Source organism: Hemiscyllium ocellatum, chromosome 18 (genome assembly GCF_020745735.1).
Source record: "Hemiscyllium ocellatum isolate sHemOce1 chromosome 18, sHemOce1.pat.X.cur, whole genome shotgun sequence".
Lineage (NCBI taxonomy): Eukaryota > Metazoa > Chordata > Chondrichthyes > Orectolobiformes > Hemiscylliidae > Hemiscyllium > Hemiscyllium ocellatum.
The window spans coordinates 48,452,022-48,467,696 of record NC_083418.1 but is presented as its reverse complement, the minus strand read 5'-3'; the positions used below and the strand labels follow the sequence as shown (position 1 = coordinate 48,467,696).

Below are 15,675 nucleotides of genomic sequence, written 5' to 3'. Positions count from 1 at the left end.
ATATACCTTTGATCAACATGGTTCACAGAATCTTAACGAAAGTCACACCAACGTTTCGACCCAGTTTCCAAGTAAGGCTGCTTGTTCCAGCTGAAATAAAAAGCAATTCATGTGGCTATTCCATCAGCAGCTTGCTTTCCACCATGGTTTGATATGCAATGTTTAGAAATCAGTGTTCCCCTTTCTGACTGATTTGGTCTGTGCTGTCATTTCTGTGAAATAAAATATTGATTTCAAAGCTTGATCTTCCATTGCAGGCTGCAAGGCTGGATTTATTTTGTACTGTTCAAGATTTTGTAAAACTAACTGTGTTTATATGTACCTTGCGTGAGCGTGTGTTTTGATTTTCATTAAAGGGGCACCATATATCAAAATAATTTAGCAGTCTTTTGGTTCTAAATAAATATAAGCTCTTTCAATGTTGCATTTCAGTGCAATTTGTCTCATGACATCAGAAGAACTGGAAAGTTTAAACACATGTACATGTATATACGTGCACATTCATGTGCATATTCCCGCACCCTATGATAAATACATTTTTCATAAAGATACTGCCCCTTTAAGGAAGGCAATTGAAGCAACATAAAGCATGTTTGTGGCAGCAAAGTGCAGCATTTTACTGTGTGCCATAGCTTTCAATTTTTGTGTGATCAACATTACTCCTGATAGTTTAGCACAAAGGTGTAGTTAGTTTAAATTGATTCAAATCAAGAAACTTTATCCTTATTGTTGCAGTCAGTTTATGTTGACCAACTTGAATAATTCAGGATGCCTTCGCAAGATGTTACTGCAGCTAAGTTGATTTAAGTGTTTTGGTGGATTGTTACAATAATCTAGAAATAGGGTTAAATATGTTTCTTATCCAGACAAAATAAATGCTAACTGTGGAGGGATGTTATCAGCTTATTGTAGGACAGTTTGAAGAGCAGATCTGTGTAAAGTAATGCTTTGCTCTGCAAATTACCAGCTAAAATTCACTTCCTTTGCTTTCTGTTCAAATTGTAACAGTAATGTGTTAATATTTCAGAATTTGAAGTGTTTGATGTAAAGGGAAGATTACCGCTGTTTGGTTGCTGTGCGTTTATCACTGATGCTTTGTTTATCATTCAACGTTTGTATAGATCTTCGTTGTTAATTCTTTGTTAGAATGACCACCATGTGAGAAATACATTGAGAAGTACATAGAACTGGGCAATTATTGACAGGATTTCTACATCATTTCTTGATCTGCAATCTTAACAGTAATATTGGCATGCTTACATCACCAATGGTCATTTCTTTGTTCTTGATGTTGGTGGGTAGTTCACCGATGATGGGATTGGGATATCATCCTGAGCCACATTCAGCACTTAGTGGATAATCTCAGGCATGCATTTTCCAAGCAAGGACCCACAGCCACCATTACCAAATGATGATGCAACGGAGGAAATAAATATATTACTGACACCTCCACTAACCACCTGAATCATCTTCATGAAGATTAATATCTGATATGAAAGTGCTAGAGAAAATGTTGAGAAAGTACTCAATCTGTCTTTTAACAGATTATAAGTTTGTGAGGTTTATTTGATCTTGATTTTGCTGGTCATTTCCTTAGACTGTCCCCTTTTCATAATTCCTCACCTTTGGTCTGTTCTTGCTTTACTTTTGGTTTTTACTGGTTTAATAATAAAGCTAATTTGTTGAATGTTCAATTGCAGTTTTACTAAAGGCTTTGTGCTTTAATTTTTCATGGAATAAAAACTTTTGCTTTTGGGAGAGAAATCTAAAGTTGGTTGGATCGCATTTTATAGTTCTCTGCTGGCTGTCTTCATCCTATCTCTTTGTACTAGGTGACGGGACAAGAACCAATCAGACGTGTTGTGCAACCAGTTAGAATTGCTGAAAGCAACGCTGATGTAAGTCACATCAGATTTTCTTTTTCCACTACTTTCCCCTGCAGCTCCTATTCAAGAATTCTTTAAAGCTGGAACTATACAGTACTCTTCCTTAGTCTGATTCTCAACAATGAGTGTTGGCAAGCTATTTAGCTGTGAAGAGTTCACTATCTGACCCCATAGTCTCCAGAATTCCCTCCACATTGTGCTGTGTCAGGGATGTTGGTTGATTAATGTTGTGTTCTTGTTGACCAGGGGTAAGAACTGATGTTAAAGCCAAGATGAACAGAAATGCAGAAATTAAACCTAAATCATCCATATTTACATGCCTTAATACCGCAATCTATCATATATCTATTGACTGGAACTTTAATCAAATGGAATTGTAGTTAAACTTGCCTCATTTCCTAACTGTACTTGGGCTACCATGTAGCCAGAACATTTGAACTGAGATGATATATATGTTAAAACAAAAGTAATAAAATGTAATTCTCCTTGGAGCACTATCTGACTGGGGTTATAAATAAATAATTTTACAGTTGAAAGGTTTTCCCCTTGGTGAACTTGGCAATGCAGCTATTATTGACTTTCCATCTGATTTCTCCAGTTGCTACATACCCACTCACAACTGAATTATCATTGGGAGACGGCAAGCATAGATCATGCTTTGCCACCTCCAGAAAATTTCCAGGCAGTTATTGTGCTACAAATATTAATATAGCTGTGATATCAGGAACAGCTCTTTGTGGGTAATAATAACCAATATGCCAGAAATTGAATTGTAGTTATGTTCATTTTCAAGATTCTATTCTACTTACGTGACTTCACATTTTTAATATCTTTTTATTCTCCATTCCTCAGTTTAACTATTTTAGCAAACTAATTTAATTCATCCTGACTATTCTCGTTCCTCTGTTAGCTTCTCAGTTTGTTTATTTTTTTCCCTGTTGGTTTCCGCTATCACTTTTTAGTGTGTTTTCAAAATGGGTGTTTACTAAAGAGAGAAAAACATGGACAAAGGAACGAAAGAGAGAGAGTGCAAATTTGCGTTTGTTAAGCTTGGAAAGTTTTTTTTTTAAATGGTTGTTTCTCTTTTAACATTCGTTAAAAGCTCAGAGGCCGAAGATGGCTATGTCCATGTGTGTGTCAATCTTAATCATCAAAACGCAGAAGAAGGTGTTGAGTGAAAATACTCAGTGATGGTCCCTGGATTGCACCAATTCCTGGACGTGTAGCCTCATACACAGTGCTGGATTTAGTGGATGACTGTTTTTCATGAGGTTGCGAGTTTTGCTGAAATTCTTTTTTGCTTCACCTGGTCAGATAGAAGATAGTGTCCTAACCTCTTGGTTGCAGGAGTCTGTGGTGATGTTGGAATTGTTGTAAAGCTTACAGTATATTTTGGTGAGGAAACCAGCACAGGCTTATGGTATGGACATGGCAGAATCGCTTTTAAGTGAGCTCACACCAGCTTTGTGCTTAAAGTGATGGTTTATCAGGTAGCGACTGCTGTGGTGATTCATGTTAAGTATGGTTAAATGTTTTACTCTTCAGACTGGTGGTGATGGAATCTCACTTCGCAACTGTGTCACTAATGATGCCAAAACGTTGTGTATACTTGCATTTCCATCTGATAAATATTCATTCTTTCTGTCTGTAGGCTAAACTGAGCAGACTTTGTGAACGGGACAAAAGTCTTCAAGATCTGGAAGCCAAAGTTCGGCAACTGAAAGCAGATAAGGTATGTTGCAAAGAGAAACAAAAGGAACAGTACAAATACTGCAAATGTAAAATACATGCATTGGAGTGTAAGATTAGGAGTAGACATTGTGCTCCTGGAGCCAATACTGTCACTCAATAAGCTAATGGTTGCACCTCTGCACCTTCTTTCTTGTCCTAGTCCCATGTCTCTTGAATCCTTGGGTCCCCAATTAATTGTTCTCTATTTTAAATTGAATAATGGGCTGAGCATTTTTTGCAGCTCTCTAGGAATTGGGATTGACAGAAGTTCCAAATAAAAGAAATGTCTCCAATGTCTCACTTTTTTAAAAAAAAACCCAACTAATTAAAAAAGACTGTCCTGAGACCATCACCCCTGAATTCTATGTCCTTCAGTCTGCGAAAACCACCTCTTGGTATTCACCTAATCACCTTGATGTTCAATGGTGATTCATATTGAAATTTCTTCAAGACTACTTACTGACTGCACTTTGTGTATTCTGCCATTATATATAAATAAAGATAAGATGGCCAACAGTTTGACTGTAAAGAAATCACTGTCCAAGTTTTCCAATGTCCACATATATGCACTGCAATAGTGAGGACTGTTAAAGGTAATTTGACTTGAATCTAGGACTTGCCTAGTTTATGTACCTCTAGTCCATTCTGTGATATATTCAATCAATGATCAAGAAATTAGTATAATATATAATATCATCCAGTAGGAAATGATAATAGAAATGGAACAATGGTTCTGACAAGCTTCTCTCCCTAATGCGAAAATCTGGGAGAATCCAATAGTGAGTGAACTGATGTGTGAATGGACACTGTTGGACTACCCTTCCAAAGCCTTTCAGAAGTAAGAATAATCCCAAGCTGACAGTTGGTGAAATTTAGTTGTTAATTCACTGAATCTGTAATCAAAAGTAGTCATCAATAATGGTGATCATGAAACCCCAGAACCAATCCTGTCTTCGCTTATCGAAATGTGATACTTTGTTTTTAATTCATTCATGGATGAGGGCATCACTGGCTAGGCCAGCACTTATTGCCCATCCCTAATTGCCCAGAAGGCAGTCAAGAGTCAACCACATAGCTCTGGGTCTGGCATCACATGTTGGCCAGACCAGGTAGGAATGGTAGTTTCTCTCCCTAAAGGACATTAGTGAAGCAGATGGGATTTTCCAACAATTGATAATGGATTTATGGTAATATTAATTCCACATATTTATTGAATTCAAATTCGATTGAACGCTGTGGCAGGATTTGAAACTGGGTCCCCAGAACATTTAAAAGTGCAGCGAAACTATTGCTAGGCCGTTGCCTCCGCGTACATAGACTGAACCGGCCTCTGCTTCGGAACTTTAAATAAACAATACTGATTTGATGTGATTCGTTTGCTTTCTTCAAAGAGAATGGAACAAAAAAAAAGCACAATAATGACAGTTCAACGGAGAATACTGATAGTAAATTGATAAGTTTTATTGTGACTTCGAGTGCAGTAATCCAAGTAATTGAAATTGATGACTGCAGAGGATTGGCGATACTTGTATAAGTCCTAAATGTTGAGTCACAAACCCATTTTAACTTAGGACAGGCAAGAAACCAACACTTCAACCAGAAAGCCATCAGTGTATGAGAATGGAGCAGGACTTGCCGGTACCTTTTATCCAGTAAATCCATTGCAGAGGAATTATGTTAATGAAAGGACAGCTTCGCCTAGGTTTGGGTCTTGGTTTGAAGTCTGCTTCAGATTTTGTTGAGTTGGTTGGATTTAGGTTACGTGCCAGTATTTTAACAATTGCTTACTTGAACATTATACCAAGTGTTGCAATTTTTTAAATCCTAGTTGACGTAGAGAACTGAAGGAAGGATAAAAGGTCATCTGTTTACTAACAAGTCATTTCTCATGTCACATTGACCATGCTCGAATAGTCTTCTGTATCTGGTCAGACCCCACACACAGTTTGACCTGAGCCTTGAACCTCCATTTCCCAACTCTGTATCACCACTAACACTCCTGCATCCTGCTGTTTAGATTTTTTTCATTTCATTTCATTCCAGGTTCACATTTACTTGATTAAGTTCTTGGCTACCTAAAAGGCCACTCTGGTTTCTCTAGGCTACTTGTTCTTCTGATGTCTTGGTAATCTTTTACCCACTAGGTGCCAACCTCCATCTGCCAGTGACTCAAATGATTTTGCCTATCCACATCCCACTCATCTCCCTTACCACCACCCCATCCCACGCAAAACAAGATCATAGGATTTGATTACTGATTTATCTTAGAGGTGTCGGAGGGCATGTCCTTTCATTTAGGTTTTGCTGAAATGGTGATGATTGCTGCAAGTTCTGATTTGACATGTTTATTCAGGACAAGCTTGAATCTGTACTGGAGGTAACCCACAGGCAACTGGATCAATATAAAGGGCAGCCAACTCATACTGAGAAGATTGCCTATCAACAGCGGCTGCTGCAAGAGGATCTGGTTCAAATCCGAGCTGAGATTTCCAAAGTCTGCACAGTAAGTGTAATTCATCTAACTAGTTGTTGTAGCTTGTATGGTCTGCTAAAGTAACACTTTTAGTATATCAGATGTAAAAATAGTCATATGAGTTTGTGTCTGACATACAAATATACAGAAGTTAAGCAATATGACTCCTGCACTATTAGGCTGCTTTTAAACTCAGTTTTGTTTTCCTTTAACTATAATTTCAGTTAGAAGGTGCATTTGCAATGTGCCTGTGCAACCCTGTTAGATATTATGGAAATGTTCAAACTGCTGTAACAATCTTGTTTAATAAAATGAGCAAAATGTTTTCACCTGTCAGCATCGACATAAAATTTAATGATAGAGAAAGCAAAGTTGTTGTTTTTCTGCAGTATAACATAACATGTTCCACCTTTACCTAAAATATCTACTCAATGATCACTCATTGTTCCATTTCAATGGTTTCTGTCGGTCTTTGGTTCTATGTTCCGTGTTACTCCTCATGCCATTGAAACCCTGCCAACGCAGAAGTTTGGCTTTAGGGTGTTACTTGCTCTTTTCCATTATGAGTCTAACCATATGATACAGTGAACACTCCAAAATATTTATTTCCCCCATATATACTTGGCTCACTTAGCTCAAATAATTCTCCAGCAACAAATTCAGCAATATCTCCTCTTTTATTTGGAATACCTTCATACTGGTCAAGGAAACGCATTTCACACATTCATTTCTTTCCTTATGCTTATTCTAATATTATCCCAATTAATATTTGAGTAATTAAGGCTGACCAGTATGATTATGAAATTCTTGCGTATGTCAGTGGTTTCCTTTATCTACTTTATCCTCGATATTGCTCTCACTACTTAGAGACTATCTCCAGTAGTATAGTCATGCTCTTTTTATTTCTTTACTCAAACTTTGATTTTTCTTTGCCCATTTTGATCCATGTCCCCTCATTCCAGCATTACAATGTCTTCCTCATCAAACTGCCATTGTAGAGAATCTAATCATTTGATTAGATTCTCTACAATGTGGAAACAGGCCCTTCCACACCGTCCCTCCAAAGAGAAACCCACCCAAACCCATTCCCCTACCCTATATTTACCACTGACTACACACCTAACACTGTGGGCAATTTAGCATGGCCAATTCACCTGATCTGCCGATCTTTGGATTGTGGGAGGAAACCCACGCAGACACAAGAAGAATGTGCAAACTCCACACAGGCAGGAATCGAACCCAGGATCCTGATGCTGTGAGACAGCAGTGCTAGCCACCGTGCCGCCTGATTACTTTGCATTTTTCCAAATACTTCATATCTTTTAAATTTTGGTGGTTAGTCCTCACTAGTTTTAAGTAATTTTTCAACAATAACTACCATGTGATATTCTTACACAGCTGTTTATGCTCACAATTCATCTACTCTTTTAACCACACTTTGTGAATTTAGATACATGCATTGTAAACCTGCTTTTGTATTCACCATAGTCTGGTCCCATCTCTTACAGTACCATTCCTTTATTCTAAACATCCTAAAGTATAATAACACTCTATCCTTTATGCAACTTATTCCTCCTACCACACTAATACACTAGTATCTATTTCCCAACTAATTTAGTTTACATCCTTAGCAGTGATATTAGTGAACATTCATATGCAGATATTTATACCAATCCTGTTCTGGTCTCCTCCCCTTGAATTGTTGTTTCTTGTCTAAAACCGATCCCAGTGGCCACAAATCTGAAGCCTTCCATCTTGCACCATGCATTAATCCTCCCTTCCTTCCAGTTTCTACTCTCATTAGCACAAGACACTACAAGGTGCTACTCTTTTAACTTCCTTCTGAGCTCCTGAAATCTAACTGTAAGACCTCAATCCCTGGACACAATCATTGGTGTTGCATGTACAACAATTTCTGGCTATCTCCTTTTCTGTGGATAATATTAAATGCCCTTTCAATGATATAATTTACCTTGATCATCAGCGAGACAATTGCAGAAATGCCTTTGTCCACTAGACTATGGAATATCCTACTTTGACGATATTTTGACTCTTAGCAGTTCCTATACTGCAGGATCTGAATGTTGAACTACAGTTGGCCTTTGGCAAGAGGATCAACTGATTCTGTTTACTCTGCAGTTTTTTTTTAAACCATGAAACACAGCAGCCAGTAGGATGTGCAGGAAGTCAGGCAGGAGACCTGTTTTAAGATCCCTGTCAACCATGATTCATCCACTCTATGAGGAGTGCCAAGTTAGCCCACAATTGAGTCAAAACCATTGCACTGCCTTCAATTCTAATTTCCAGAAACTAAATATTTTATGGGTTATTTTAAATTGAAAATGATTGATCAGGTGTGGAGCAGTTGCGATGCCTCCAAGGCCAAACTCAGTGAGAATTAGCAGCATTTTTGCTGACTGGGAAATGTCTAAAGATCTTTATGGATTAGCAAACCATTCAGCTCAAACATTTTGCTTGTCTTCAAAGTAATGTTTGGGCTCTGCTTCAGAAATTAAAGCAAGCCTGGAGCTAGAAGAACCTCCATAGTAGCAAATACATGAATGGAATCACCAAAGTCAAGGAACTGAAAATGAAAAGATAAACTCCTTTGAAGAAGAACTGGAATTAAGTTGCTCCATTCCTTGTATACTCTTTGGTCTATGTTAACACACTGCACTTTGATCAAGTCAATGGCTGTTTCTCAATCATTTTAAGGAAAGTAATGTAATTTTTTTGAGGTCAAATGTTTGGACAATTTTTATTTAAATAATCATGCTTAGTTACGTGAAGAATAGACTCAATTGTGGGCTAAATTGGCACTCCTCATAGTGGGGATGAATCATGGTTGACAGGGATCTTAACAGGTCTCCTGCTTGACATCCTGCACATCCTACTGGCTGCTGTGTTTCATGGTTTAAGAAAAAGAGAATAAATTAGCTTTTTCTTTTGATTCTTAATGTGCATAAGTCGATATTGAATAAAAGCTCAGTGCTGTAATTATCCACTTTACGCTCAGCAATTCAATCATCAGTAATATGTTGATTGGGATCAGGAAGGTCGAAGAATATTTGGCTGGATATTTCTAAATGGATTACTGTATGCATTAAGGAAAGCCATTTATTAAATGTTAGTGAACTGTAGAGAAATGGATCAATTATAAAACAGGAAAGGTTTTAGATGAAGTAATCTTTGCTTTCTGTTGAAATATTGTGTGCTGTCTTTTGAGCTTTGGGATTACACAAGTAGACTGTGGTTCTGTTTACTTCTGTGTTAATTGTGCCTTGTGGGAAAAGTCAATAAAAACATTCCATGAGATAGGAAAATAAAATAATAGAAACCTACATTTAATTTATCTTTGTGTTTCACCAATTACATTGTGGAATTAAACAAACTCATGTATCGTTTATCTGCAGGAATTGGAAAATGCGTGGAAAGAATATGAGCAGACGGAAAACGATGTGAACCAGCTCAAGGAAGCAATCCTTGGATACCTGAAAATGGCACCAAGTCCCCAGGCAAGCTCATTTTATAGAAATTGTGTTTTGTTTTAAATAATCAGCTAAGGATTCTTTTCAAAATAACAAAGTTGAAAAAGCTCAATAATCTGAGGAATAAACGATGAGTAAAAGTCATGTTTCATTTCTCAGAAGTGCATAGTTTACAGCTGGAAGCTAATGATTTTAATGAGTTATTTGCTTGCTTAATATGTGAATTTGGAGCAGGAGTAGGCTATTAAGTCTCTCAAGCCTACTCTACCAATGAATAAGATCATGGCTGACTTGATCAACGTCAAAACCACATTCCCACGTGCCTGATAACCTTTCTCCCCTTTGCCTAACAATAAGCTCTGTACCTCATCTTTAAAAATATTCAAGGACTCTGTTCCTGAAAATCTGGTGGAAGCACAATACCAAAGGCTCATGACCATCTGATTTGGGGTGGAGCAAATGTCATTGCATCTGTTTTAAATGGGTGACTCCTGGTTTTTAAAGAATGATTCCTAGATTATCCCATTCTCTCACATCTATTTGTATATTTTGTTTTAACAATTTTAAATTCAGTTATGTTTTTATATATTTTGCTCCCAGTTGCTGGATTATTTTGAATTTGTGGGAGTACTGTAGACATCAGTTACTTACCAAATGCTTGGCGCATATATCATTTTTTTCTCTTTTTTAGGGTAAGGTTCAATTCCTGAAACTGAAAAAGTTTAACACAAGTTAAAGTACACCTCTTTTCACTTTCTCCCTTTTCACTTCACTCTGGTGCCTGATTGTAAGTCAGACTATATTGGCTAGTTTTATGTGCTCCTGAAAGCCTGCCCTGACTTGCTTAATGAGGTTACAGTTTTGGATCTCTTGTTTAATGTAAACTACAAGCTAATATAATTTGCAAAGAACAAAACATAGACTTTCTTACCCAAATAGTGCATTCAATCTGTCTGACTGTAGAAACATTCAGATATATTTTTTTATCTGTACATGAAAGTTACAAAATGTTACTGAATCTGAACACACAACTGGTATTTGTTTATCTTTCTTTGGGCTGAACTCCACTGACTTTCTATTCATAGATGGTTTCATTCATAGTTGGGAAGCAATGGACAAACAAAGGGTAGAATAAAGACCCAAGGGAATTCATGGTATTTGGGGAAGAGAGGAAAGACCATGTCCAAAAAGACTGAAAGAACCCTATTTTCATCTAAATGGAATGGCTGGTGCTGGTGACAGACTCATAATGTCACAGGCACCTGCCAGTCCCATTCAGGTCTCACTATTGAGATGAACCTATCAACGCATTTATGTATTTTATACTTGTTGAGTATTTGGGATCAGTTATCAGTGCACTCCTTCTGTCAGTCTTAAATGTTCTAATTGTTAGAGCATTTTTGTTCCAGTAACAAAGCCCGAGTGTCTCCAATGTATATTCCAAGTGGCTTTGGATTGGCTTCAAAACCTATTTCTAGTTTTAGAATTTGATCCAAGTTGTCATACTTATTTGGTGTTCAAGGACAGAAGAATGCATTTGCGAGGCAAGTAAGGAAATTAAGAGGACCAAGAGCTTCAACCTTTGCAGTTGTCCAATGATTTTGTTTATAATAGAAAATTCAGTGCTTCTAATGGAAATTATTCTTGCACAATGTTTTAGTTGTGGCCAGTTATCTAGTTATGTTGGGAAAGCAAGTTTAACAACAATGTCTAACTGAGCATGTGAATACTTTAATGAAGGTCAAGTCGCCACAGATACTTTAGTACTTCTAACGGAGACCTCTAACCTGTAAGGATATAAATTTCACTGTTATTGAGGGAGATACAGTTTCAAAGTTACAATTAAGGCATATTAGAACACAGCGAAGGCCAGTTTATCCTGAAATTTGACCTATGCTTTAGCTGATATTCAAGAGCTTAATATTAAAAAATGGGTATAATTGTGATGAGCACATAATTTATCAAAAAGTACACTCTAGAATAAAATTGCTGTGTTGGGATAGTTTCTCCCATTGATTCCCTTGAGTTGAACTTGTACTTTATTTGCAACTAAATTGTGGTCTATGCCACATCTGCACCTGCATTGGCATGAGAATTCTTTATTTTTGTTAAGTGCTTCATTTCAGAAATGTTGGCAAATGGTGTGGATTACTAAGCAAACAAGGTACAGCAGGTGTCATCAGTTTTTGTTGACAAAAGTTTGTAGACTTCGGCTGTAGCAATGATGACAGCATAAAATGGAAGGAGTAAGAAGTATACATCTGCTCTGTGGAATATGAAAATATTTTTGACTGGATGAATTGGTAAAAGCTATTGCAACTATTTGTAATGATCAGCGTTTACTGGAGAAAGAAATGATTGGTGCCTGGAATGGATTGTGAAATCGCTGGTAAATTCACAGTATTTAATGAACATGAATCCAGTGTAATTGAGTGCAAGGTGGAGAGACTGCAATTTTCTTTTTATTAAAAAAAAAAGCACCAAATGAAGTACAGAAAACTGTCAACATAGAATATCAATTGGTGATGGCCTTGGTGGACAGGACAGCAGAAAACGTAAAGATAATAATGGACAAGTGAGTGAATTGGTGAAAATTGGCAATGAATATTTCAGGTAGAGAAGACCAAAGTTATGAAGATTCTCAGATCTAATGGTGTGAAAGCAGAGCTCAATATGAATGGTCCACAGCTGTAATAGGCATATAGTTTAGTTACTTGGGAAGCATCTGTTTTGAAGGTGGTTACTACTAAAAATTAAATCTGAACCAGAATATCAATTTTAAAGAACCTTTCTTTAAACATCAAGAATTGCTCAACAAGGGAATAAGTGGAGATTTTTAGAAAATTTTCAAGACTGTAATTTGAAGAGTCATGTTGTATGTACTGAAATGTGGACATCCAAAATTCTGAAATGGGTCACTTAGAAGTACACAAGACAGTGAAGAAGTTTTCAGGCTGATGATGGAGGGAAAGTTGTAAGTGAAGATAGTCAAGAAAAGGCATCAATGTCATATTCTGAAGTAAGAGAACTTGTCGAAGGAATGGATTGAAGGATGATAAGAGGGCTATACAAAGAGGGAAAGAACAAGAGTGAGGATATTAGACATCATACATATTTGAAAATTGGATGGTCCTGCAAACAACTGAGGAAGATAACAGAAGACTATTAGGCCTGGGAAAAATTAGCATTGCTTGCCTTTAGATAGATTACTGCTACCTAACATTTTCTTGCATGACTCAACCTCAAATGCTACCTTAAAACCCTCCAGTGAATCATCTTAAGACCAGTGCTCGAATTTGTTGGGTTTATATGGTGCAACAGTTATACTGCTTTAAATGACCCTAATACTTAGATGGGAATTGACTTATCAACAGAGTTTTCATTTTGTTTCTTTATTTGTTATCCATATTTGTCATTCAGTTACTTGAAATCAATGTTGGTTTTCTTGTACTGACAAATATCCAAGTAAAATGTTGTTAATTTCGGGCACATGTTGCTTTGTCTCACTTGAACTTGTAAGTTGATGACTTGCTTTTCTGAATTCAGGATCAAGAACGGATAAGAAAGGATCTGAGGAGGATTGAGGATGTCATGGCAGGCCTCAGTGTGAATAAGAACAACTATAAAATGATAATTGAATCTATTCAGAATCCTGGTGAGTGCAAGTTTTGAAACTTGTTAGTGCACCATTTTCTTTACCTTCTGTAACACCAACTTCCCACTGTAAGCTAACCCCAGGAAGGTAAACGGTATTACTTGAAGAAAAGCAGAACGTTCTGGCTGACAATCCTCCAAATTAAATTGATTTGTCAATCATATTACTGTAATTGGTATGATCTTGTCATATACAAATTACTTCAAAGTATACAGTATGTGAAAACCCTGAAAACCTTTCCGGGATGTGATAGTCATTTGTCATATTTTAGATTTTTTTTTTGGATCTACAAAGAGATGTTTTGGAAATAAGTGTTAGACTGTGAATGAAAATGATTTTACAGTTTTATGAATTACTGGTTAGTCATCACCTATATTATACATGCTCCGCACAGACAGTAGAATAGGACCATGTGACTCTAGCTCCTTCATTGAACCATCATGGTTCACATTCCAGCACTTTTGTTTCTTGCTCACAATGCTGTCAGTGTGGCCCTATATGAGAGGCTTCAGCACAAAATTTCATGCTGGGATTTCAGTGTAGTAATAATGGCAATAAGACATGAGATGCATTTTAAATAGTGCATTTGTGAGAGCGCTCAAAACTGGTACACAGAAGTTAATGCATTCTATCTTACAATTTTAGGCATATTTCCATATTGTAATACATTACTCATAAGGAGGAGGAGAAAGTGAGGTCTGCAGATGCTGGAGATCAGAGCTGAAAATGTGTTGCTGAAAAAGCGCAGCAGGTCAGGCAGCATCCAAGGAACAGGAGATTCGACGTTTCGGGCATAAGCCCTTCTTCAGGAATGCCGAATCTCCTGTTCCCTGGATGCTGCCTGACTTGCTGCGCTTTTTCAGCATTACTCATAAGAACCCAGCTTTTCAGATCACAATATGTAGATGCAGAAGTGAGTCATTCAACCCATCCAGTCTAATCCACTAGACGACATCATGGCTGATCTAATACTCCTGAACTTCACTTTCATACTTTTTCCACCCAATACTCCTGATTCCCTGACTGATCAAAAATCTGCCTATTTTGTCCTTGAGTGTACATAATGACAACTACAGCTCTCTGCAGTAAAGAGTTCTATGTATTCGCTACCCTCAAAATTCTTCCTCATTTCTGACCTAACTGAGCAACCATTATTCTGAGATTATAATCTTTGATGCTAGACTGTCCGACAAGGGAAAACAACTTCTCTGTATTTACCCGAGAAAAGGTAGTCCCTAAGAATCTTAAATGTTTCAACAAAGTTGCTTCTCGTTTTTCAAAATTCATTTAGTGCAAACCCTATCTATTCAGCATTGCCTTACAAAACATATTCATCATACTTAGGATCAACCTAGTGAACCTTCTCTGAATGGCCAGGAATGTCTATATACCTTTTTTTTTGATGAGAGGATCAAAATTGTATACAATATTCCAGGTGTCATCTAACCTTGTGCCTTGTATAATTTTAGTAAGATTTCTAGATGTTTATATTCCATAATATTGCTTTGAATAAAAGCAAACACTCCATTTGCTTTCCCTCTTACTTGCTGGATTTGGTTTATTTTTGCGATTTATGTATAAGAACTCCCAAATCTCTCTCTGCTGCAGCTTTCTACAGTCTTTCCCTGTTTAAATAATATGCAGATCCTTTATTCTGCCCAAGTGCATAATCTTGCATCTTCCAGTGTTCTATTGTATCTGCCAAGTTTTTGCCCACTCACTTAGCTTGTCTACAGCCCTCTTCAGACTCTTTGTATCATCCTCATTATTTGTCTTTCCACTATTTTTGTGCCATATGCATGCTTGGCTACTGTACATTGATTTTCCTCATCCAAGTCATTTAACACATATTGTAAATAGTTGTGGCCACAGCACTGATCCCTGTGGCATTCCACTAATTACGGTTGCCATCCTAAAAATAACTTTTTTTTCTAAATATGTATCTTGTATTAATTAGCCAATCCTTTAACAGAGCTAAAATATTATATGGGTTTGTAACTGATGAAGTAACTAACATGTGATACCTTATCAATAGCCTTTTGGATATTCCAAATATGTTGCATCCACTGCTTCCCCTGTATCTGTTCTGTTTATTTGTCAGCCATGATTTTATGTCTTTCAAAATACTCTGCGATTACGTTGTTTATAATAGAATGTAATGTTTTCCCAATAACCGATGTAAGACCATAAGAGACAGGAGCAGAAATTAGGCCGTTCAGCCCATTTAGTCTGTTCTGCCATTCAATCATGGCTAATACATTTCTCAACTCCATTCTCCTGCTTTTACCCATAATCCCTTTATCCCCTTTACAAGCTAACTTGCCTGTTATTCTGTATTTATTGTTTCTTCTTTTTGAATACAAATGTTAAATTGGCAGTTTTCTGATTCTTCTGCACTTTTCCAAAATCTAAGAGCTCTTGCAAGGTTGCTGCTAGTGCATC

General features: G+C 37.0%; 1 protein-coding gene across 4 annotated transcripts in view; it reads left to right on the top strand.

Annotated features, from left to right (window-relative positions):
• LOC132824443 (pleckstrin homology domain-containing family A member 7-like) overlaps positions 1-15,675 on the top strand; it is a 459,010-nt gene that overhangs the window by 387,558 nt on the left and 55,777 nt on the right. For all 4 annotated transcript variants that reach the window (XM_060838944.1, XM_060838943.1, XM_060838946.1 and 1 more), the window contains exons 14-18: positions 1,833-1,898; positions 3,538-3,618; positions 5,971-6,120; positions 9,504-9,605; positions 13,125-13,233. In XM_060838944.1, coding sequence (XP_060694927.1) covers positions 1,833-1,898; positions 3,538-3,618; positions 5,971-6,120; positions 9,504-9,605; positions 13,125-13,233 — 508 coding nt within the window. The remainder of the gene's footprint in view (positions 1-1,832; positions 1,899-3,537; positions 3,619-5,970; positions 6,121-9,503; positions 9,606-13,124; positions 13,234-15,675) is intronic.